This window comes from Cnephaeus nilssonii, assembly GCF_951640355.1.
Source record: "Cnephaeus nilssonii genome assembly, chromosome: 4".
Classification (NCBI taxonomy): Eukaryota; Metazoa; Chordata; class Mammalia; order Chiroptera; family Vespertilionidae; genus Cnephaeus; species Cnephaeus nilssonii.
Genome location: NC_137075.1, coordinates 100439868 through 100465806, shown reverse-complemented (window position 1 = coordinate 100465806; position 25939 = coordinate 100439868). Strand labels below are relative to the sequence as shown.

The window sequence follows — 25939 nt, the reverse complement described above, 5'->3', positions numbered from 1 at the left end:
ATTAGGGAAATGCAAATTAAAACCACAATGACACACCATTACACACCTTTGAGAATGGTTTGCTAAAGAAACAAAATTGACAACACCAGAGGCTGACAAGGTGCAGAGCGACTGGGACTCGCCTACATTGTTAGTAGAAATTTAAATGGCACAGCACCTTTGGAAAACAGTTTAATATTTTCTTAAAGTAAATTGAACCACGTGATCTACTGGTCCCACTCCTAGGTGTATAAACCAAGAAAAAGAAAACAGAGGTTTTCACAGAAAAGATTTGTATGTGAATCCTTAGAGCAGCTTTATTCATAATTGCCTCAAACTGGAAACTGCCTAAATGTTGTCCTCCAGTTGGTAAATGAATGCACAACCCCTGGCACAGCCAAACAATGGACTGTATCAGCAATGAAAAGGGATGAACTGGTACTGTTTTCTACTCCTGCTAAGTACAGCTGTCAGCCCTGAGCATTCGTATTAAACAAACGTAAGAGTCTGAAAGGTAGAGAGAAGACAGACGGGCTAGGGAGCTAAGAGCAGAGGAATGACAGAGTGGTGAGTGGCCTGGGTTTTCTTTTTGCCTCACCTGTCATGGACCTTGTGCTGGAGAAACCACAGGTGCAAACCAAGAAAAAAGCGCCAAGGAAAACCTGTTCTGTGTAGCCACAAGGGGCCACCCAACAAGACAAACGTTTTGATAATAAACACCTTAGTCCAGCCAAACTGGATGAGGTAAATAAACTGGCCCTACTGCCACCTCACCCTGTCAGCAGAGGCCAACTGGGAGCCTAGACTTGTATCCCCACCTGGCAGTAATGAGGCACACCTCCCCGCCCCCGGCCACGGTGGTGTCCAAGAAAGCCAGGCGGGGAACGGGAATTTGTACTTCCTCCAGGAGGCAGCAAGGCCGCCTTTGCCGTGGTGTCAGTGGTCGTAGGGATCCCAGCAATAAAGAGGCGTCCCTCTGGCTTCCTGCCTGGGTGGTGTCTGGAGAGGCTTCGTGCAGATTTCAGGGTTGTCATTGAGGCGGAAACAAGGCCACTCCCACAGTGTCGGTGAGAAACAGTAGCAAGGCCTTCCTACCCTCCCAGTCATGTAGACATCGGTGGAGGGCAGTGGGAAGCCAGAACTCCCACAGGTGTTCAGCAATTGGGATCACACACACCCTCCCCTATCTGGCAGCAGCAGGTTAGCACCCTTTCCCCCCACTGGTGCTGTGTCAGGAGGCCTGTTAAAAGAGAAGATTTAAATAAGATTCACAGTCTTCTAATATCCAGATGTCTCGGAGTCAATCCAAAATCACTTGTCATACCAATAGTCAGGAAAAGTTCAACTTGAATAACAAAAGAAATTCCTAAGCACCATCACCTAGATGACACTGATGTTAGAATTTCCTGACAAGGATTTTTAAAGCAGCCATCATAAAAATGCTACGATGAGCAATTACAAACATGCTTGAAACAATGAAAAATTGGAAAGAAATAGAAGCTATAAAGATCCAAGCCTAGCTGGTGTGGCTCAGTAGAGCGTCAGCCCATGAACCAAGAGGTCATGGTTCGATTCCCGGTCAGGGCACATGCCTGGGTTTCGGCTTAATCCTTAATAGGGGGCGTGCAGGAGGCAGCCAATCAATGATTCTCTCTCATCATTGATGTTTCTAGCTCTCTCTCTCACCTCTCCCTTCCTTTCTCTGAAATCAATAAAACACTTTTTTTAAAAAAAAAAAAAAAAAAAGGAGAACCAAATGGAACTCTTAGAACTGAAAAATAATAACTGAAATTTTAAAATTTAGTGGATGGACCCAACACGTGAATGGAAGGACAGGAAGAGTCAGTGATCTTGAAAACAGAACAGAAATTTCCCATTCTGCCCGCTGGTGTGGCTTAGTTGGTTCAGCCTCATCCCATGCACCAAGAGGTCCCAGGTTCAATTTCCAGTCAGAGCACATGCCTGTTTGCTGGCTCGATCCCCAGTAGGGGGCATGCAGGAGTCAACCGATTGATGTTCTCTTTTATCACTGTTGCTATCTCTTCCTTTCCTTCTCTCTCTCAGAATCAATAAAAACATTTTTTTTTAAAAAAAAAAGAAAAGAAATTTCCCATTCTGAGCAACAGAGAGAATTAGACTAGGAAAGTTAACAGCCTTTAAGACCTGTGAGACTATAATAAAAGATGTACTAACATTTGTGCCATGGGAATCCAGGAAGGAGATGAGAAAGGGGGTGGGGCTGAAAAAGTATTTGAATAAGTAATGGCTGAAAATTCTCCTAATTTGGCAAAAGATATAAACCTACAGATTAAAAATGATCAGTGGACCTCAAACAGGATAAATCCAGGGAAATCCATACTAAGACACACATAGTCTAATTTCTGAAAATGAAAGACACAAAAAAGAAAATCTGAAGATAGCTAGAAATAACCTACAGCAATTTGCATGATAGCAAATTTCTCATCTGAAATCTTGGATGTCAGAAGGAAATGGCACATTTTTCAAGAGTTGAAAGAAAAGAACTCTCAACATAGATTTCTATATCTGGTGAAAATTTCCTTCAAGAATGAAGGGGGTAATTAGAGACTTTGTCACAGTAGACTTACTCTAAAATAATGGCTAAAGGAAGTTCTCTAACCAGTAAGTAATCTTGGAACATCAGGAAAGAAAAAAGAATAATAGAGTAAAAATAGGGGTAAACACAATAGACTTTCCTTTTTAGTTTTCTAACTTATGTTTGATGATTATAGCAAGAATTACAACATTGATTTGATTTTTAGTGTGTATATACAAAATATTTAAGGCAATTTTAAACAGGGGAGAGTAAAGGGATGGAAAGGGAGGTCAGGTTTCTGCATTTCATTTGAACTTGTACAACCACTCTGGAAAATACCTTGGAAGTTTCTCACAGCCCAGCAGTTACACTCCTGAGCATTTAGTACAGAGAAATGAAAACTTCTGTCCATGTAAAAACCTGCACACAAATATTCATAACAGCTTTATTTGTTATAACCAAAAACTGCAAACAACCAAGATGACCTACAGGAGGTAAATAGTTAAATTAGTACATCCACACTGGAATACTACTCAGGATTAAAAAGAAACCAACCATTGATACATGCAGCAAACTTGGATGACTCTCAAGGGCATTGTGCTGAGTGGAAAAAACTAAAATAAAAAAGGCCTCAAAAGTGCTTATACTATATGACTCTATTTGTGTAACATTCTAAAAATGACAGATTCATAGCTTATTGGTTACTTGCAGTTAGGGAAGGTAATGGGGAGAGACGTGGTCATGAATATAAAGGGATAGCAGGAGGCAGATCTTTGTGGTACTGTAGCAGTTCTCTGTCTTGGTGGCGGTTACACAGATCTGCACATATGATAAAATACCATAGAACTACACACAACATTGTACCAATGTTAATATCTAGGTTTTGGCTTAAGCTATACTTATATAAGATTTAGTGAAATTGAGCCCAAATGTACCCAGGTCCCGTCTGAATTATCTTTGTAACTTCTGTGAATAAATTTTCAAAACAGATTTTTTTAAAGTAATGAATTGTTGATATACACAACAAAGTTAAATCTTCTTCCACTTAGTATTTTGCTATGAAGAGGCCATACTCAAAAAACTCCATACATACTGTATCATCCCATTTATGTTGACATGCTGGGAAAGGCAAACTGTAGAGCAGAGAATGTAGCAGTGGTTGTCTAGGATTAGGGGATGGAGATTGGCCATAAAGGGGGAGCACGAGGGAATTTGGAGGGGACAATGGAACAGTTCTGTGTCTGGCTGTGATGGTGGTTATTCAACTCAATTCATTTGTCAAAAAGTACAAAACTATAAATGAGTGAAGTTTACTATTTTAAAATTTAAAAATCAAAAAGGAAACTATAGTAGTCAAACAAATACATTTTCTAAGAGTTTATCTTTTGATGACTGATAATTTTCCAGAAATATCTAAGAAATATGTGTATTTTCTTTCCCTACAGGTGATATGAGTGAAGAAGACATGCTTCAGGCAGCTGTGACCATGTCTTTAGAAACTGTTAGAAATAATTTCATAACCGAAGAAAAAAAATAATACCTTTCACAAATCTCTACAATGGTCACACTTTCCAACATTGTCCTGTGTGATTAAAGCATAGGGTCTATTTAGTAATGTGTCAAAGAGAACAAGGTTCAACAGAGGAAATAAGACTTATAGGTGGTCTGCAAACAAAAAGATGAGAAAGTAGAAAAATGCATCAATTGTAGGACTAAGTAATAATCCTTCAAATACTAGCCAAAGGCATCCAGCAGTTACAGAAATTAATAATAGTTTTCTCAATGTTCCTTTTTCATTTTTGAGTGTGCAATATCTAACATGTCTAAAATTAGGGCATTTTTCTTGACTCTTTTTTGCAGACCAATTAATAAGCTCTTGCCACAGAACTTTTTCCATACATTTTGTTTTCTTTCCTCCCTTCTGTGTAGGTAATGGGCTCACTTTCATCACTAACACAGTAGTTGTTCTATGTCTCATTAACTAAATTAACCTGTTAGGACAGGGTCTCTTCTCTATGTTGATAATAGTAACGGTATCAGGAGGATAAGAGTTCTCCCTCCACCTATGTATGGTGCACTTGGATGTTTTCTCCTGTTATTGTCTCTGGTCACAATTTATCTGCTACCTGGTTTTTATTATTTTTCTACAACTCTTAAAAGACGGTAATTTTTCTTGAGGTTTTTCTTTTTAAGCCCTCCAAGGTGGGATCATTATATCATGATTCTGGTGCATTCCTAAACTCTCAAGTCAGCTCTGCACAAGTATTTAAGAATAAATGAGCATTTCTGAAATGTGTGAGCACATCCTTTCCCAGATGCTTCATGAATGTCTTCTCGGTTGTGTCGGAACTTTGCAGCTGTGTCTAACCCTCTATCCAGCACGTTTGTTTTCCTCTTTTCCCGGTGAGAAAAACAGAAGCACGGTATGCCAGCAAGTTTCCTTCTGTTGTAAGACAACATCTAGTACCCACCATGAATGTATGCTAGACAAAATTTGGCCTTCAATTTTAGTAGCAGATTCAGTTTATTTTTTTCTCTTGTGATGGAGCGGTCTGTTCTGTTTACAGCTGGGTCATGGAATGTAGATGGATGTCAGCTTCTGCTGTACATCTTCTAATAGGTATAGCTTGCCAGAGATGGTGATCTGGAACATGAAAATAATTTACTCACAAAATATATTTAAATTTATACTGTGATTTAACACTTGATTGTTTAAAATAGCTTAAGAGTTATAGAAGTCACATAGAATTGAATGGGTCTGTAAATAAGAAAGTCTTTAGTTTTGATAAATATTCTTTGGGATGACCAGAGAGTTTCTTGCTGGGTCAATACAATGGTATGATTTAGGTGAAAATTAACCAGGTCTCTTTGAAATGGGTGTTTTAGATTCTGTCATCTACTCCGCATCCCTCATCCTCCATCCCCTTTTGAAGCCCTTTTGAATGTCAAATTGTTTATAAGCTAAAATTTAAGAAGACATTGCAGCCGATGACTTAGAAAATTAAAATGTGGTATGTTGCCATATTGGTGTGTGGCTGCACACATTTTATCAGGGAAATTTTTTTGATCTAGGATTTATTGCTAAGTGAAAAGAGATGAGAAAATGCATTTTATTTATGATTATGCTATAGCTTTTTCTTGGAAAGAGACAGATTTTTTTAGTCATTATTTTGTGCCAAATGAAATCTTCTGAAGTTTCCCTTACAGAAAATTAGAGTTTTACTTTAAAATCTAGTTTTCTTTTGACAATTGAGAATGTTTCAGAAGAATTATAAAACTTTAGAACTGCAAGTGATGTTAGAGTTTAGTACCACTCTCTCAAGACTTAAGTCAAAATATGTATTTGGCCTTTATTTTTTCATTGAAAATTTACTTTAAAACTCTTCATTCATTTGAATTGATGAGCTACTTAATATAAAAATGAGAGGACGAATACACATAAGTTTTAACCTAGAGTTTATAAAGTCTTTATATTACACACCTTTGTCAAAGCCTTTAGGGAAATATAGCACGGCGACCTTCATTTGCTAGGGATTTTTTAAAAAGCAAAGTTGAGCACACACTGGATTCATTTGAATGTGTTTATTTAGTTTGTTGAGACATCGTTATATTTGGCAGGCAGATCCCAAATCACTAGTAAAGTGCCATCTTGTTAGGACTAGGTTAAGTCTGAGCATTTAAATTCCATTGATTGGCCAGTATGAAAAGATGCCAATGCTCATAACCACAGTATCAGAAAATGTAAAAGTTACAAAAAGCTATAGATCACACATCAGGAACTGCTGTTGACTATAAAGAACTTAGAAGAAAGGAACAATGAAATTCACAACTGTCCTAACAACTTTATATTAAGATTTCCATTCTGTTTCACCAATTGGGAACACCTTAATGTTTAATATTTAAACTATTGGTATCATTTTTCTAATGTATAATTTGTATTACCAGGATAAAACACATACAGTGGCAATACTAGTGTTAGAAGCAAAGTTTAAACAAGCTTTGCAAATGCCACTTTCGTATTTTGAGATGTCAGATTTAATAAATAGTTATTTATGTTTCAAATTTTGGAATAGTTAACCTCTGATCTAAAACCATCAATTTACATTTTTACATTAATTTACTTACAAATATTTCAGTACTGTAAATTGTTTGAAGTGATTGCAGTAGGTAAACTTTATTTCAGCTCTAAGATCTTGACCAAATAATTTACAATTCACAGAATATTTAAGAAGGTGCTTTTTTTTCTTTAAAACTTGATTTTGCCTAATTATGACTTTATTCATGCCAAAGTTAATGAGGAAAAAAACCTCAAAACTAGTTGAGACTCATGTGCAAAACTACCCATGGTCTACATTGTTTCATACTATTAAGTTCAATAAAGTAAATTTTATTCTAGTCAGAGCCTAAATCACATTTTTAATGTCTGCTTCTTTGATACTATACTTAATAGTATCATGCTAGTGCCAAAATTTAATAAATGTCTTAAAATTGGCCCATTAGACCTGTCCAAATTTAAAAAAAAAATTGACTCAGTAGATACACAAAATATAATAATTGCAATATCTTCAGTTGAAAAATCTTGATGTTTTAAATTCCTAGGAAGATTCAGTAATTAATATTGATGGCTTCCTATTAAAAACTTGACCTGCAATTAGAGAGGCCTATGACCACTACTTTCAAAGTAAATTGTTACATCGGGGCCCTCACAGTATGGACATGTTATGTGTGTGATCTTAATTAAGAAAAAACATTGGGTCAACTAGTCTCAGTAGTGTAGATAATTTTTTAAAAATTTAATCCTCACCAGAAGACATGTTTAGAGAGAGGAAGAAAGAGAGAGAGAGACATCAATTGGTTGCCCTCTGTATGCTCCCTGAATGAGGATCAAACCCTCATCCCAGGCACTTGCCCTAACTAGGATCAAGTGTATGTAGTGATGCTCAACCAACTGAGCCACACCAACAGAGCTAATATTTTCAAATAAAAACTCTCCTTCGTTCCTGGTCCCTTTATAACCTGCATCTTTTGCTAAAGTGAGCTGTCTTGTATTTTTTCGAGTCTTACACAACAATTTTTTTGTTCCATTCTGCTTTCATGAACAAAAAGATTATTGACATGGTTAATTCCAGAATTTTGATATTTTTAAATTTGAAGGAAACCTTTGCTGTTTTTATTTCCCCCCAAAATGAGCTGGCATTTTAAGAATTAATACTAATAACATACTTCTAAATTCACAGTAATTGGCATGCTAAATTAATAATGAATCATACTTTTACAACTATGGACTCATAGATAAGGAGTGGGAAGCAATAGTGAAATATATGTGGAAATTCCTGACTTATTGAGGAAGCACTTCAGTTTTCTCTGCCATAGTTCAAAGGTGAATGTTTCTGGGAATGTTTTTAATGCCTTTTTTTTTTTAAGAGGAAAAATGTACATTTGAATGTGGTTATCTACTTTCTACAACACTGGATTACTAGAAATAATTTTTAAAAAATCAGTCTTCTATATAAATAAACTATTTGAAATTCAAGTACTAAAACCTCTAAAATAAAAAGCACTATCTTGGCCATGACACAAGTGCACTGTGACGGTGCCATTTGCTCAGGACTCTACTCTGCAGCCCTTGTCTGTGCACCCGTCTGAGTCTTTTGCCGTTAATACACACACAGGCCTTCCTGTCTGGTCCTTAGAAAAGCTGGGCTTCCAAATCACTGTTGAACACAGGATTCTATTGTTAATGTGGATGTTCTATAAGTTGTATTTTAAATATCAAAGATTATTAAATAAAGGTAATGTTTGCTTTTTTATTTCCGTTTTTATTTGTGTTTATTGTTAACTCAAAGCCTTGCCATTCAAAGTTTGGTTGGAGGACCGCAATGGCTGCACCACCCTGAGAACTTCATAAATGCAGAGTTTCAGGCCACACTCCGATCTCCTGAGAGCCTGTTTTTAACAGGATCCCCGGGGGATTCCAGTGCAGAGTAAGGTTGGAGAAGCATTATTTTATAGACTGTGGTGGTGAATATATCAGGCCTGGGGAGCCCACTGACACTCTGTTCCAGCTAACTGCTGCCCAAGGGCCCATTATTACTAGAGCCTCGGATCTTTTCTCAGAAGCTAAGAATCCCACATTTTTATTTGAAATTAAGTTTTGAATGATGGCTCAATTATTTTTAACTCAAGGCCAAACCACATGATAACATTTTTTAAGAGTGCTGGTTTTCCCTTATTTTATCCAACTCTGGACACTAGAATCTAATAATTGGACTCCACCTGGACTGATAGAATCCTGGGATTGTGAGGGTTGTATATCCATTTTAGCCTTAATTAGGGTTGGGCACAAACTTCAAAAAATTTTTTTCAAATAGATTATATGATCTTTTTAACTTAATAGCTTGGTGCTTAGAAGGACTAATTCATTGAATTTGGATGCCACCAAATGAGTGATCTCATCAACACTCACCTTTGGGCCTTGTGAAACGTAAGTTGACTTGAATGCCTATTTCATGTTTTCTTTAAAAAAATTTTTTTTATTAATTTCAGAGAGGGGGAGAGAGAAACATCAGTGATGAGAATCACTGATTGGCTGCCTCCTGCACACCTCACACTGGGGATTGAGTCCAAAACCTGGGTATGTGCCCTGACTGGGAATCAAACCATGATCTCCTAGTTTGTAGGTTGATGCTCAACCACTGAGCCACACCGGCTGGGTCCTATTTCATCTTTTATTAAAGGGAATTTTGGGGTTATCCTTACCCTGAAGATTTTCATGTTTAGGACCCTTTTAACCATTTAAAAAAATTATCGATAGTTGAAAGTATTACAGGTGTCCCCCATCTTTTAACTATTTTGTATGGATATCACCAAATGCTTAAAATTCATGGGTCCAGATGACTTCTTCAGCCTGTCCTTTTTGACATTCCCCCTTGACCCACTGTAGTCCCACTTCAGTCCTAGTAGAAGGCTGAAGCAGCTAGTGGGCGTTACAGATCTTCAGATGAACCTGGGCCTTTCCCACCTGCAGGCACTCGGGAACACTCCTTGTCTCCTTTCCTTTGCACCTTTTGAGTTCTTGCTCCTCTAGTTCATTTTCCTCCTGCTTGAAGGACTCTTTCAGCTGGACTATCACTTTTTGCTGCGCCCTCTTCTCCCCCAAGATTGTTCCAGTTCTCCCTGTGTCTGGAACCCCAGCCACCCTTTGCCTCATGGGCTGCTAGAGAAGTGATTCCGATGTCATTCATTCAAAACATTTGAGCGCTTATCTGTGCCAGGTGGGGTTCTGGAAGCTTAGAAAAACAGGTATGAATAACATAGTCTGCTCTCATGGGCTATGGTCTAGCTGGCTGATAGGTAGAGGGAACATTTAAATTAATGAACTTGACTTTATAACATGTTAAGAACTGCTTGTTCTGTGAGAGAGGAAGACAAACAGGATGATATGATAGAATGTGACTGGGAAGGAGGACTGCTTCTGAGTGGGTTCAAGAAAAGCCTATAAATGTGACATTCAGACAGACACCCAAAATGATGGGACATCCATGCACAGGTGTGGTGCCACCAGACCTGCCTGAGGAAACAGCAAGCATGATGGCCCTGAGGTGAGCGGTGGCTGCTTGTTCCTGACGAACAGAGAGAAGGCTGAAGAAGCTAGTAGGTAGTGGACAAGAGATAAAATTGGGATGACCTTGATTTTGGGATGGCAAAATCTTAACATGTACGGTTTCATAAATAAAGATCTTTTAAGAGGCTCATCAACTACATCCACCAAAGAGCATGCTAGTGTTCACCTTAAATAACCCAAAAAACTGGCTGTTTAACACTTAGGATATTGTTTAACCAATTGCAGATTATAATTTTAGTCAAGACTCTCACTACCCACTTGTGCATTTTGTTTTTCTTCCTGTTAATTCTATGCAATTATTTTCATCACTATCAGATGACTATAGTTCAGGTTTGAAACCTTAGTTATCATATTTAGTTAATTCACATAATCAACTCTAGTGGCTAACATTTGGATCTCTCCCATTTATACCCTTTTTGTCTTTCTCAGCCAGTTCTGGTCCAGGACATCGTATCCTATGCAGTAACATCTTAGCTGTTCACTTCGCCTTCAGCCTGTTTTTTTCTTTTTAAAAATTGATTTCAGAGAGGGAGGTGAGGAAGAGAGATACAGAAACATCAATGAATCATCAGTCGGCTGCCTCCTGCATGTCCTCTACTTGGGGGATCGGCTGAAACCTGGGCATGTGCCCCGACTAGGAATTGAACCCTAACCTCCTGGTTCATGGGTCGAGGCTCGACCACTGAACCACGTGGGAGGGGCCAGCTTCTCTGATTTTGAGTCCAGCCTTCCCAAAGCTGCTTAGTCCCATCACTCCAATGACCTTTAAGTGAATCTCCATTACTGTCAACATGTTATTACAGGTTTAATATCCGTAAACACTGGAAAGGTTGATGCCAAATTAGCATTTGCTGAAATGATTGTATGCCTAGGCAACCCAAGGGAATTAACTGAAATGCTACTGAGCTAATAAGGGAGGTCATTTTACAGATGAGAAACCGATGCACGGAGAGGGTAAGTAGCCTACTCAAGGTCATACAAGCTAACGAGCGAAAGATCCAGGCAGTCAGCCCCAGGGTCTGCACATCTAACCCGTGGGCAAATGTTGCATAAACACTTCCAGAACGAGATGCAAGTGTTCTTTTAAAACCATTCCGATTTCAGGGAGAGCTTGCCTGGTGCCCTCAGATTCCCACTAGAGGAGACATCGCCATGTTCCATCCACAAATAGTGCAATCGGCTGTAGCCCCTCTTGACAGGCTGTTTAACAATCGATACAGTAACCTGTGATAATCAATCCTCTTCCTGCGCGATGGAGCGACTCCGCCAAGTCTCCTCGCACCACTGCCTTCGCGGGTGTCAGAATAAAAACACTCAGGTTCCACCAACACAGTGAGTCCACGTGGTTCCGGGCCACGTCGGCTTCGGGGGCGCACCCGGCGAGGGAAACGCAACTTCTGCCCGCCGACCGCGCCGCGCCGCGTCGCCCGGGTTCCTGCGGGCAGTCCCGCGGCTCCAGCCGGCTGGCGACCCGGAGCTCGACCTCGCGCTCCGCTGCGGGCAGCGGCCCCAGCCGCCCGCGCTCGGTCTTCCGCGATCCCACGCTCCCTTGCGCCAAGGACACGTCCGCCCGTTCCGCAGGGCCCTTCTAGGCCACCGTGGCGCCTCTCTATGATCCGTTGCCGCGTCGCGAAGGGATGTCATGGCGGCCGGCGTTGAGTTGGCAGGAGTTGCTCACAGAGCTGGGGGAAGTCACTGAAGCAGAGGAAGACGTGGCCCAGCTGGACGGTGGGAAGCCGCGGGAATGAGCCGAGGCCCCGCGGGGGTGACCGTGTGACAGGTGGCGGGCCCTCGGTAAAGCCCCAGGCCAGGCCTCCGCGTTTCCATGCGGAACGGGACGTTGGTGGGAGCCCCCCGAAGCCCGCGTTGCCTAGGAACCCCGCCCGGCGTCACCGACTCCTGAGGGTTTCGATTTTGGAGCGAAGGCAGCCGCTCGAGGACATTTCGCGGGGTCGTCCGACGGCGCCGGACGCGTTTTCCCCGGAGCGGATCGGGTCGTTCTCTAACCCGCGGCGATGTCGTCCTGGCTTGGGGGCCTCGGCTCCGGTCTGGGCCAGTCGCTGGGTCAGGTCGGGGGCAGCCTGGCTTCCCTCACTGGCCAGATTTCAAACTTTACGAAGGATATGCTGATGGAGGGCGCGGAGGAAGTGGAAGGTAACAGCTGGAGCGAGGGGGGAGGGCTTTCCTGGGGCCCAGGGAGCGTCCGTTTGGTCCCCTCTTCCATCTGTCAGGCGGCGTGGACGGGCCGCCGGGGAGGTCACTCCGCCCCTTTTTTTCTTTGCGCTCCTTTTGCCTCTTCTGGACCGGGTTTTCTCTGATGAGAGGCCTCCGGCGTCCGGGGGAAAGAATTCGGGTTCTCCTCCCCTTACATATCAGGATTTCTCCGAGCGGAGCGACCCTGCTCCTTCCTGGGGCAGTTTGTTATTTTTGTTTGGTTCGTCCACGCCCACCGCTTACTTTGTCCTCAACTTGGGGGGCGGAACTGATTTTGATCCTTTTCCTTTATGCTGACAGTTTCAAAAAAATGATTTGTGTATGACACGGTCACTTTTATTTTCTTTGATTGATGTAACAATGGCAGTAACTCATAAAGTATTTAGTATCGCTCACCCTGTCCGATTTGAATATATTGTTAGTGAAACACAGCTATGTTTTTCCTATTCGTTATTTCATATTTTTGCCTGTTCTGGTGACAGCGTTCCAACTGAAAATGTGTTTTTTCTGCCCAATCGCCCAGTAGAACAAGGGAGATAGCCTATTCTTTGGGTATCCTTAGCAACCTTCACTCATTTTTGAAGTCCTCATTTTATTAATGAACAGTGACTCAGAGTTGCGTGGTGTTCGATGGTTAATTACTATTTTGATTTCTTGATATTTCTTTCAACAAGTAGTATTTAGATCAAAAGAATTTTTTTTAGGACCATTCTAAATGGGTTTATTAAAAAGACTATCTACAGAGGTATAGAGAGGGTGTAGAGAAACCACCAGGAACCACGAAGCGGTGTCACCACCCCCAAGAGGGGAGGGACTCAAAAGAATTCTTTAATCTTAACCTAGGTCTGCCTCCAGACCTAGGATGAGAGCAGTTCCTTTGACATTTTAATTTTTTTATACATTAATACATTTAGCATTTGGGTTAATTTTTAAAATCCCGTTTGGCCTGAACCTTTATGTTTTATTTGGCTGAAGGAAAGTTAGTTTGATAAAAAGATAGTACCGTACTTATATTTAGAATTTCTGTGGGTGTATTTAGAGGGGAGGAAAATTGGTGAGCTACCTAAATCCATTTTACTGCTTGGGGTATCCCTGAGGTGGGTGGTACATCAAGGGGGGCAGGTTGGGAATGGGAGTGAAAGGGATTCTTCCTGTGTTGGGGAAGGAAAGGGTCATTGAGGTAAGTCAGAAGCAGAGAGGGGCCGCCTGACATGGGGAGTGACTAATCTCTCCTTGAATACTACATAGGGGAAGACAGTTGGCAATTTCTTTGACCCTAAATCAGAAAATATGCGTACACCCAACCTGGATGTCCTCCAGGCTTAAGGTGGAATTTTGTTCTTCCCACCAAATATGCTCCTATAGTCTCAGTCCTAATGGTTTCACCATCCACCCAGTCTCCTAGAATAGAAATGTTTGTCATCTTTGCTTTGCCTCTTTTTCATCTTCCGATAGGTCACTAAATCTTGGTCATCTTGTGCCAGAATTGTTTCTTATATTTACCTTTCCTTAATTACTCATATTTCTTTAGTTCATACCCCATTTTCTCCCATGTACTTTTCTCTTTCACATCCTGTCATCCATTTCTCCCTGTTCCACTCCATTTTCTGTTGTGCTGCCAGTTACTCTTCTAAAAACAAATGTGCTTTAAAATCTCTCGTGTTACTTCCTTGATAAAATCCAAACCTCTTAATTTTGGGAGACCAGAAACCTATCCTCTCTGGGTTCAACCTACCTTTTCCAGTCTTACCTCTTGTTCCCTCCCCTCTCTTCCAGTGTCAAACATCTGCACATTCACATACACATACACATTTGTGCTTGCATCCAGAGCTTATGCCACATGGAACTTTGTGTACCTACACAACTTCAAGCCTCTGCATGGGAAGTCCTTCCTTTTCTACTTCCTCCTCTGTCCTCCTTTGCCTGGAAAATAATTTTTCCTGTATGACCCTGATCACATGTCAGGTATTTGGTGAAACCATTCTCACTCCATAGCAGGTTGAATTGATTGCAGGTGATCTGTGTCCTAGCAGAACTTTGTGGATCTCTGACAGCACTTACCATGTTGAGTTATAATTTATCTCTTTCCTTGATGCCAGGGTAAGGACTGTATTTTATTTATCCTTATATGGCATCTTCCCTGGTACATAGTGGATGCTCAGTAAAAATTTTGCTCAGTGATTAAAAATCTTCAAAGTTGCTTAGTTCTTTTGTTTTCCTTTGTATTAAAATAGGACTTGCTTAACACCTAATCACTGGTTTTATAAATCATTTAAAAATCAGGTCAGAGTCCAGTTCATTATTCATGCAACAAGTATTTATTGAGTGTGTATCCTGTGTCAGCAGTGAACAAGATAATAGTTCTGAAATAGTACTGTTGGTACAGCTTGAGAATCATCCATGTTTACAATATCAGAAAGCTCCTATTCTGCCAAGCAAACACTGTAATGATTTATTCAAGGTTGGGAGCTTGGGATATTAAGTCAAACATGGGTTGAAATTTTCCTTCCATATATTAAAAATTGTGGAGTCTTTGGCAAATTATTAAGTACTTAATCTCTAAAAGGCAGAGTTTCCTTATCTGTTAAATAGGGATAATCATACTTATCATGAGGTTGGGAGGATTAAATGATGTCATGAGTATAAAACACCTAGCACTGTGCCTAGAGAATAGTAAACATTACTAAACGGTAGCTATTGTTCTTGTTTTCCCTCTCTGAGGAATAATTTTTTGTCTGTATTACATCTCCCCTTTATTCTTAAAAAGGCCAAGATTTTTTTTTTGGGTGGGGGCGGGGAGTATGGAGGGAGGTCCGCATTAACTTTGTTTTATCCCTCTTTGAAACAATTGCTGGTCTATAATCACCTTCCGAAACAGATTAGATTATAATTTGTTCTCTTCTGAGTAGCAATTAGACAGTCCTGTCAGAGTTTTAAGCAAGATGTATAAACAACCACAGAAGCAACTGCACCTGGTGATTTCAAAACAAGAAGAGTGGGTTTGTCACTTTTATTGTACGCCACTTGTGTTTTCTTCTAATTTAAACTGTAATTCAGAGAACTTATTTTTATGGAATTAAAGTGCTATGAGTAATGAGTAATGAAAAATACTAGTACTTAGGAAAAAACCTAACTGTGCATGATAATTTTCTGGTCGCATGAATGGTGCTTTGCCACTACTGGCCTCTGATTCTTTTCTTATATGAAAACGTGTGAACCTAGACTAAGCTAGTCCTATTAAACAAAACAATTTTTTAATTGATTTCAGAGAGAGGAAGGGAGAGGGAGATAGAGATAGAAACATCAGTGAAGAGAGAGAATCATCAATCAGTTTCCTTCTGCAAATCGCCTACTGGGGATTGAGCCCACAACCCAGGCATGTGCCCTGACAGAGTCAAACCTCCTGGTTCATGGATCAAGGCTCAACCATTGAGCAACACTAGCTTGGCGGAGCTATTCCTATTTTAAATAAATTGTGTCTGTTATTTGAAATAAGTGTTCTTTTAGCATATTTTCATTCTTTGTTTATAGGTCATTAGTTATTTGATAGTAGTGGGAGCAGAAGTTAGAAATAAGGCCTTAAAATCCAGTTGCATAAATTTCATTTAAACACAGAGAGATTTCATTTATAAAACTTAATTTTCCAAATTTTAATGAACACTTCCAAGGGATAAAGGTAGATATCCTAGGTCTATAAGATAGGCAAAAATAATGACTTCTCTGACAATAAAGAAAACTTTGTAGCAGTAGGAAGTAGTGATAAGATCAAGTAATTATCTTCTGAATAGATTCTAGGATCAGCATACCATTCTGTTTAAAGCTCAGTACAGTATATTTCCCTTACAATGCCTGTTTATTAGGTTATATGGTATTGATCGTATATTCAGTATGTGCTGTTTCTTTTATAGCAGAAATACCTAATTCTAGGAGAAAGGAAATTGAAGCCATTCATGCAATCTTAAGATCAGAGGTAAGGAAAATTAAAGACTACTGTTGAACTTAGATTTTTCTTTTTCAAAGTCATGAAAGTTATTCATGCTTTATTTTGGTCCTCTCTTTTTAATACACTGCTTGCCACTTTTTGTCTCTTGCTCTTTAAGTTTTTTAAAGCATTATAAACTTCCTTTAGATGAAGACTATTATTTATATGTAACTGTACTTTGCTATGTAATATTTCCATCTCTGCTTCTCTTTGCTGGGAGTAGGAAAACTGCTAAATATTGAAATAATAATGGTAACAATTTATCATTGTCAAGGATTAGTATGTTCTGACTGTGCTAAATTAAATTGCACACTTAAAAAAGTATAATATTGCTATACAGAAAAATTAATAATATAGGTATAGCAAATTACTTTTATCACCTTTTTCACTATTAGTTAGTGCCTTGTGGTGTCTAACTCTGGACATTATGCATACTTAATAGGGATGAGGAAAACTTCGAAAGGGTTCAAAGAAAAGCCACAAAGAACATGAAAGATTTTAAAAAAATATATATTTTTATTGATTTCATAGAGGAAGGGAGAGGGAGAGAGAGAAAGAAACATCAATGATGAGAGAGAATCATTGATTGGCTGCCTCCTGCACGCCCCCTGCTGGGGATTGAGCCCACAACCCAGGCATTGAACCCGGGACCCTTCAGTCTGCAGGCTGATGCTCTATCCACTGAGCCAAACCAGCTAGGGCGAACATGAAAGGATTTAAAGTGAGATCTGTTATAAAGTATGAGACATTCAGTGATTTAGTCCAAAAATAAGAGCAGTGAGGGAACACAATAGTATTTTAGGAAAAGACATTCTTGTTACATCCGTAACAAGCATGTTTTCCTGTCTGTTATGCTCTTAAAAAGAGAAATTGAATTTGAATTTGAAAAAAATTACAGCAAGCATTTTTGATCGAGATTACTAAAATGAGATTGTGGAATTTGAAATTAGAGGACCTCTCAAGAGGAATTACAGTGGTATTCTGCCTCCATAGAAGATGGCAGGTTGGTGTCACATTAGAGACGATAGCAGCAATCCTCCTATATAATAAAGAGGTAATATGCAAATTGACCCTCACACCCTCACAAGATGGCTGCCTATGATCAGGCCGGCAGGGGGGTTAGTGAGGGACGAACAAACGACTGAACAAGCAGGTTGCATGGGGTGAACAGGCCGGCAGGGGAGTTAGTGAGGGATGACCAAATGACTTAACAAGCAGGCTGCGTGGGATGACCAAACGACTGAACAGCAGGTTGGTGGGGCAACCAGGCCGGCCAGGGGGCGCAGTTGGGGGTGACCAGGCTGGCAGAGGGGGGCAGTTGGGAACAACCAGGCCAGCAGGGGGGGCAGTAAGATGTGACCAGGCCAACTGGGGGGGGCAGATAGGGGCGACCAGGCCGGCAGGGGAGGCAGTTGGGGGCTATTAGGCTGGCAGGGGGCAGTTACTTAGTAAGTAGATGCTTTTGTGACAGGTGAACTTAATAGCTTCCTTTTTGTAAGACTGAGATAGGAAATTGTTCCTGTAGTGAGGGGTGACTAGGCTGGCGGGGAGGCAGTTGGGGGTGACCAGGCCAGCATGGGGGGCAGTTAGGGGTGACCAGGCCAGCAGAGGGAGCAGTTGGGGGCAACCAGGCCAGCAGGGAGAGGCAGTAAGGGGTGACAAGGCTGTGGGGAGGGCAGTTACGAGCGATCAGGCAGGCAGGGAGGGGGCAGTTGGGGGCGACCTGGCCGGCAGCGTGGGGCAGTTAGGGGCAACCAGGCTGGCATGGGGGGCAGTTAGGGGTGATCAGGCCAGCACGCAGAGGCAGTGAGGGGTGATCAGGCCGGCGGGGGGTTGGGGGGCAGTTAGGGGCGACCAGACAGGCAGGCAGGTAAGTGATTAGGAGTCAGCGGTCCAGGATTGTGAGAGGGATGTCCGACTGCTGGTTTAGGCCCGATCATGCCTAAACCAGCAGTCGGACATCCCCCAAGGAGCCAGATTGGAGAGGGTGCAGGCTGGGCCCCCCATGAACGAATTTCGTGCACCGGGCCTCTAGTCCTATATAATAAAACCTAATATGCTAAGCGTCTGGTCGACCTGTCAGCCGTTCAAGCAATCAAAGCGTAATATGCTAATGATATGCTAAGGCCACTCAACTGCTCGCTATGACATGCACTGACCACCAGGGGGCAGACACTCTGACTGGTAGGTTAGCTTGCTGCTGGGGTCCAGCCAATTGGGACTAAACGAGACGGGTCAGACACACCCTGGAGCCCTCCTGCAGTCACTTCCTGGCTGGCCAACTTCTCACATCTCTCCCTGGCCCCAATCGTGCACCGGTGGGGTTCCTCGGTCTGGCCTGTGCCCTCTTGCAATCTGGGACCCCTCGGGGGATGTTGGAGCACCAGTCTTGGCCAGATCCCACAGAGGGAGCACTGCTCAGCCAGAAGCCGGCTCATGGCTGGCCAGCACAACGCCAGTGGCAGGATCCTCTCCCGCCTTTGTGGCAGCGCTAAGGATGTCTGACTGATGGCTTAGGCCCACTCCCCGGGGAGAGTGGGCCTAAGCCATCAGTCAGACATCCCCCAAGGGCTCCTGGACTGCGAGAGGGCGCACGCCGGGCTGAGGGACCCTCCCCTTTCCCCGAGTGCATGAATTTCATGCACCGGGCCTCTAGTTACTTATTAAGTAGATGCTTTTGTGACAGGTGAACTTAATAGCTTCCTTTTTGTAAGACTGAGATAGGAAATTGTTCCTGTAGTCCCTAGATAAACCTTTAGTACAGACCCACCCAGAAAAATTATATGGCAGTGTGTGTAGTAGCATTAATTTTGGTAAATTCACCAGTGTACATTTTTTTGGAAAATAGTGAATAGGGTTTTAACCAGCTTAATGATGTCTGCTCTGTATAGAGCTTGAGAAGGGAGATAGAAAGAAACCTTCCATCCCTCATTGATCTCAGGTCTAATCTCTCATAGCGTTACCATTGGGCTACATGGCAAATATGATTCTAGTGTTTAGAAATACATATTTTTAGTATGACACATCCCCAAATGAAAACCCACTTCCTCATTTGGTGCTTATTCAAAGTAATGTGAGCTACTCAAGTACTAGAGGAAAACACTATGGGACTTCCCAAGGGCTTTATTTTCTAAGGTGATTTTAAATGTACATGATTCTTGCCTTATGTCAGCACATAAGCATTTCACACTCTAAATCCTTATGTGACTATGCAATGAAAGAATAAGGTGAAGATATGATTGAAGCCATCAGGAAACTTACAATATCAAGTTCTATTTAGAAAGTTTTCGTTTAGACAGATGGCAGTGTGTTTTCCAGAGGAAATTAGACTTCCGTACAGATGTTAGTATTTGAAGGTGACTGAATTAGCTGGGTTTCTTTAGTTGCAAGTAACAGCAACCAATCTAAGCAAATTTAACCCTCTATACCAAGAAAAATAGTATTATATTTACCACCTGGATCCAATGGGCTCTTTTAATTTTTTTAATATTAAATCATTTTACAAGTAATTTACAGAAGTAAGAATCAAGTCATAGTGAAAAATTTTATTAAATATTTAATAAGTGCTTATATAGCAAATCCAAAATTCTGTTCTATATGTTTCTGATTTTAAGAACATATACTCAAAACAGGCAGTGTTCTTTGAATGCAATTTACTGCTTATTAACTCTTATGCATGCACTGGAATGTATCTTATCCTGTAAATACTGATTCTAGATTCACATATTTCTAATAGATATTTGCTTATTTATTTAACTTCTATTTCTTTTTCTTTATTGGTGTCACTAAACCTAATACTTTTGAAAACTCTGATGGTTCATGATTTTGTTGCAGAAACAGTGGCTTGTCATCTTTGCTCCATAATTGCAAAACATTTTTATTCTTAGGTTTATAAATGCCAATTTAAATGATCAGTCCTCTGATTTTTTTTCATTTTTAAGTTCTGTTTCCTCCCAGTCATCTGCCTTCAGCATTTACCCCTGTCTGAACTATATCAAGTAAATGTTCAAACATTCATAATGAAAGAATACTGTCACATATCCGTTTAGCACAGTGGGAATGGTTCAAGTTCTTGTCAAAAAATATTGTGAAATAAAATATTTTCTTATTGAATGACGTAACTTGATGAGAACATTGTATTTCCGTTTTATTCTTAGGAATGTATTGTTGAGTCATCAGTTCTTGAGTTTGAGAAAATTTACCTAGGATATTGTTATTTGAAGATTTGTCTGAGATTTTGCTTCTATACTCAGTTTCATCATAACTGTTAGACTCTAGAATGCTGTTTTCTATCTCTTTGCATTGATCTTCTTAGTTGTGTAATAATTGTTTAATATTTTTTGTTTTCTTCTCTTTGTTAAAAAATGAAAATTCTGAATTTTCAACTGTGTTCAATGAAAGAAAAAAAAAAAGCTACTAAGATGATATCTCCAGATAGTTTTTATCTTTTTAAAAGATGATGCAATACATTGGGCAACACAGTCAGAAAACTGGTTATTTCATTACTGCATCATTCTTTTAGATGATTCCACTAGTCTTTCATTTTCTTATTATTTAAATTGTTTTTAGCATAGTGGGGAATAATAGATGAATAATGACAAAATAATTCTTAGGATGATAAAATAGCAAAATGTTTCAAGATATGGAAAACAAGATCATTATGATCCCATGGTTATTCTTAGACTTATAAAAGGGCCCAATGTATCCTGTGGTACTTGCAAGATAGAATGAGTTTTATTCTGTTAAATAAATGTATTTTTAAAAAAATACATTATATTTATTTTTTACAGAGAGGAAAAGAGAGGGATAGAGAGTTAGAAACATCGATGAGAGAGAAACATCGATTCAGCTGCCTCCTGCACACTCCCTACTGGGGATGTGCCCGCAACCAAGGGGCACATCCCCAGTAGGGAGTGTGCAGGAGGCAGCTGAACAAATGCCCCTGACTGGAATCGAACCTGGGACCCTTGAGTCCGCAGGCCGACGCTCTATCTACTGAGCCAAACCAGCCAGGGCTAAATGTATTTTCTTTTTGTTTATTGGAAGACTTCTAAAAAAGAAGACAAGTCATGAATATCAGTTATTTATTTACTTATATTTTTAATCCTCACCTGAGGATATTTTTTCCGTTGATTTCTAGACAGAGTGTAAGGGAGAGAGGAGGGGGAGAGAGAGACAGAGAAACATTGATGTGAGAGAGACACATCGATCGGTTGTCTCCTGCAGGCGTCCTGACCAGGCTAGGGAACCTACAGCCAAGGTGTGTGCCAGGAATTGAACCTGTGACACTTGGGTCAGCGGGCCAACGCTCTAACCACTGAGAAAACTGGCCAGGGCATGAACCTCAATCTTTTTTGATAGTTAGGACTACTCAGAAATGAAACTCATAGGCTAAAATTGGTTTCAATAGACCTTGATGGTATAATTGGATTAAGCAGAATGGAATAATCCTTCCTATATAATAAAGAGGTAATATGCAAATTGACCCTCACGCCCTCACAAGATGGCTGCCTACGACCAGGCGGGCAGGGAGGTTAGTGATGGATGACCAAATGACTGAAACAACTGAACAAGCAGGCTGCGTGGGGCGACCAGGCCGGCATGGGGGTTAGTGAGGACGAACAAATGACTGAACGGCAGGCTGCGTGGGGCGACCAGGCTGGCACGGGGGGCAGTTGGGGGAAACTAGGCCAGCAGAGGGAGCACTTGGGGGCAACCAGGCTGGCAGGGGGGGGAAGTTAGGGGCGATCAGGCCGGCAGAGGGGGGCAGTTGGCGGTGACCAGGCCGGCAGGGGGGGGAGTTGGAGGTGATTAGGCTGGCAGGGGGGGCAGTGAGGGGCAACTAGGCTGGTGGGGGGGGGCAGTTGGGGGCGACCGGGCCAGCGGGGGCGCGGGCAGTTAGGGGCAATTAGGTTGGCATGCAGAGGCATTCAGGGGCAATCAGGCCAGCAGTGGGGGCAGTTAGGGGCGACCAGGCATGCAGGCAGGTGTGTGATTAGGAGCCAGCGGTCCATGATTGTGAGAGGGATGTCCGACTGCCGGTTTAGGCCCGATCCTAGGGATTGAAGAGGGTGCAGAGATTGAAGTCCCAGATTGGAGAGGGTGCAGCTGGGCTGAGGGCCTCCAACCCCCCCATGCATGAATTTTGTGCACCGGGCCTCTAGTCCTATATGATAAAAGGCTAATAGGCAAATTGACCGAAAGGTGGAATGACCGGTTGCTATGATTCACACTGACCACCATGGGGCAGACGCTCAATGCAGGAGCTGCCCCCTGGTGGTCAGTGTGCTCCCATAGGGGGAGCACCGCTCAGCCAGAAGCTAAGCTCACGGCCGGGAGACACCTGTCTCCGCGGCAGCGCTAAGGATGTCCAAATGATGGCTTAGGCCCACTCCCCGTGGACATCCCCCAAGGGCTCCCAAACTGCAAGAGGACGCAGGCTGGACTGAGGGAAGCCCCCCCCCCCACCCTCGAGTGCACGAATTTCATGCACCAGGCCTCTAGTTTAATAAGAGTATCTTACGGATTCCAAGGGTAGAAATTGTAGCCAGTCTTTGAGAAGGATCTGCAACCAGAACTGGAGCCCTCAGGAATCTCTCTCTGTCATAGCTCCTCTCTTCTTTTTTGTAATTGTTTATTCTTTTCTCCTTTCAGACCAGCCCCCTCTGCTTCATATTCCACATAATAGAAATAGCCTATGACAGCTGCTGGTGTGTTGTGGGGTCAGCACATGAAAAGAGTCTGTCTTTCATGTGCTTTATTAACCTTTCTGACTCACACAGCTAGGCAGATGAGGAGAGACAACCAATTAAATTAGGTAGTGGCCAAATTTAAAGTTTTTTAAATTCTACTTATCCAGCAGTGTTAAAGATAGCCGTATGTATTGTATGTGAAAAAGCCTAGAGTGGATTTTTATGACTAGGCTTTGCCTTCACTGTATTGTATTGCTTCAGTTATGTATGGTGTTTTTCATGTTAACAGAAAATCATGCAAGAGCAGCCAATAGGATAGAAAGTAACTGGTTTTGTGTCCATTGGTCCTGTTGCTTATTAATATTTCTTCAGCATGACCAAGGTCTGGTTAGATTTCTGGAGATAGTCTCCCAAACTAGGATTTGTGTATGTTGTAATTTTTCCATTAATTTACTCCACTGATTTTTCTCTGAGAATTCACATAATCTCCCTGGATCATAATTTTCACATCTGTCAATATAAGAAATTTCTAGAATATAGGAAGAAAACATGACATCCTCAAAGTGAAAAAGTCTTCGCCTCCTAGCAACAGCTTTCTTTTTCACCATCAGGCTCCTTAGACTCAGTTATTATTGTTAACCTGTGTTTGTAGATATATTAGTAGAATTCTTAGTAAATTATTGTCTGTAATAATTTGTAAATTCCTTTTTGCAGAAAGTTTTAGGGTTCATTTCTCTTGCTCCATTATGTACTTATTCAGATTTCAGAGAGTGACAATAGGTCAAGATTTAATATTTAGGTATATAAAATTTACTATTTTTTTATACATGTCAACATCTTAAAACAAAGGACTGTGATATCTAGATTCATTGAATTTTACTTAGAATATTTTGTGATTTACAAACTGTAGTTTTTCAAACCAAGTAGTTTTTACATTGGATTTTTAGGTGCCTCGGGTTCAGGCAGACAAGTGATGTTAGGCTTTGGCCTCCTATCTGTACTTCAGCTAGAAGTCTTTTAAAAAAATATTTCTTTAAAAAAGTTCTTCTGTTTGGGGAGAAAACAAAAGTTTCAATATGTAATCTAGTTCATTCATTTACCAGACATTTACTGCCTACTATATGCTAGACACTGTATACAAAGATGGGGTAAGCATTGATCAGTGGGTTTTGTTTTAGGAAAAATCAAACTGAGAAAGATTTATTTTTTTAATTTTGCTTTAGAATTATGCATAATCTCTATAAACATGCTTATAGCACTAGTAACTTTAATGAAATGTGTATTTTAAAGACCAGAATTCTGTTAGATCTGTATTTTACATCTTTTTTTTGTATAAAGCAATGTTTTCATAATGCCGTGAAATAACTTACTAACATGTTTTACTTTTTAGTCTTTTTTGTTAAAATACTTTTTCCTTTGCTTCTAGAATGAAAGACTAAAGAAACTTTGTTCTGATCTAGAAGAAAAGCATGAAGCTTCTGAGCTTCAAATAAAGCACCAATCTACCAGTTATCGAAATGAACTACAACAGAAAGAGGTAAAGGTTACTACACTTACTTTAACTGAGCAGTATCGAGGAAGTTTTTAAAAGTTGTAATATAAATCAAGCTGTATTTAGATCCATAAAAATATTGAAAGGGTGTTGAAGTTAATATTATTACCATTTCAGTTTGTTATTAATTTAACAAGAACTCTGTAAGCTTTTTTATTATGTTTATGTTACATAAACTAACGTTTGTGGAGTTTAATTTCTGCTTTCCAAAAGAAGAAAAGTCCTATCTATAGTAATAAAAGTGTAATATGCTAATTAGACCAGATGACCTTCCTGATGAAGCCGGGACTGCAAGGGAACCTTGGGTCCCGGGTGCCGAGGGAAGCCGGTGCCGGCAGCTGGGGGAAGGAAGGCCAACTCTTGCACGAATTTTGTGCATCGGGCCTCTAGTATAAAATATCTTTAGGCATCTGTTGCTTGTAATTTCTCATTTTATGAAACCTAATTTCTTATCTATTTACCTAAAATTGTTTGAAATCTGTGATCATTGCTAATTTTAACTACAAGTGTTAATATATGCTATGTTGGCATTTACTTGATTTTCCATGGAAAAACAGAATATTAAGTATTTCATAGTTGACTTACATTGTTCTATAAATTTTTTTCTCCTTTAGTTTGATAGGGGCTCACGGCTGCCTGAGCCCTGGGCCTTGCAGCCGCTGTGGCTTTGTCTGGATGGACGTCTGAATGGACATCCGGAAGATGTCTGCCCTAATTAGCATATTACCCTTTTATTAGTATAGATAACCAATGTTATCATAAATCCTTAAAATATAGACTATAGTCTCTATGTTTCATTCTGTTGTTGAATTCTCTTTAGTGTTCAATACATAACTAGAATTCGGTAAGCACTTCTGTTGAATAGAACCATATCTTGTTTCATTATCCAGATCACTTGGGTGTTCTTCATTTTGTTGATTAAATGTTCATTTCTACCATAAATTCATATTTGGGTTTTTTAAATTTAGATGCACTGATTTTTAGTTCTTTTAGGGACATATTAAAATGAAAAGTTAAAGCAAGCCACGTTAAAGATAAATACAAACATTTAAAGAAGAGCTTAATTTCCACTCTGTTGGGAATTTATTTCATAAAGTAGAATAGAATTAATTACTATAAAAATGAATATAAAAAGGCATAACTACAAGTTCAAATTAAAAACCCACCTTATTTTAAAAGGCTCAACAGATATAAAATTACTCTGTCAAATTGCTTTAAAAGTCTTTAAGCCTTACTCTTTGAGTTTCTGTACTTTTCATGGACAGGTAGCAAACATTCATGGCATCAGTCCACACACCACGCTTTGTGAAGCACTGACTTACAGATATTACAGTAGTTCGCA

At 40.6% G+C, this 25939-nt stretch overlaps 2 protein-coding genes across 3 annotated transcripts in view; both read left to right on the top strand.

Moving 5' to 3' along the window:
* The window catches only part of ATXN3 (ataxin 3), a 36058-nt gene extending 27996 nt beyond the window's left edge, over window positions 1-8062 (top strand). The window contains exon 11 of the mRNA XM_079768122.1: window positions 3979-8062. Coding sequence (XP_079624248.1) covers window positions 3979-4070 — 92 coding nt within the window. The 3' untranslated portion in view covers window positions 4071-8062. The remainder of the gene's footprint in view (window positions 1-3978) is intronic.
* Window positions 8063-8206: 144 nt separating this feature from the next.
* TRIP11 (thyroid hormone receptor interactor 11) overlaps window positions 8207-25939 on the top strand; it is a 72010-nt gene continuing 54277 nt past the window's right edge. Inside the window, exons 1-3 of one of the 2 annotated variants that reach the window (XM_079768114.1) lie at window positions 8207-12311; window positions 16283-16341; window positions 24472-24582. In XM_079768114.1, coding sequence (XP_079624240.1) covers window positions 12173-12311; window positions 16283-16341; window positions 24472-24582 — 309 coding nt within the window. In that variant the 5' untranslated portion in view covers window positions 8207-12172. Of the gene's footprint in view, window positions 12312-16279; window positions 16342-24471; window positions 24583-25939 lie in introns of both variants that reach the window. The other variant, XM_079768113.1, reaches the window with a different exon arrangement.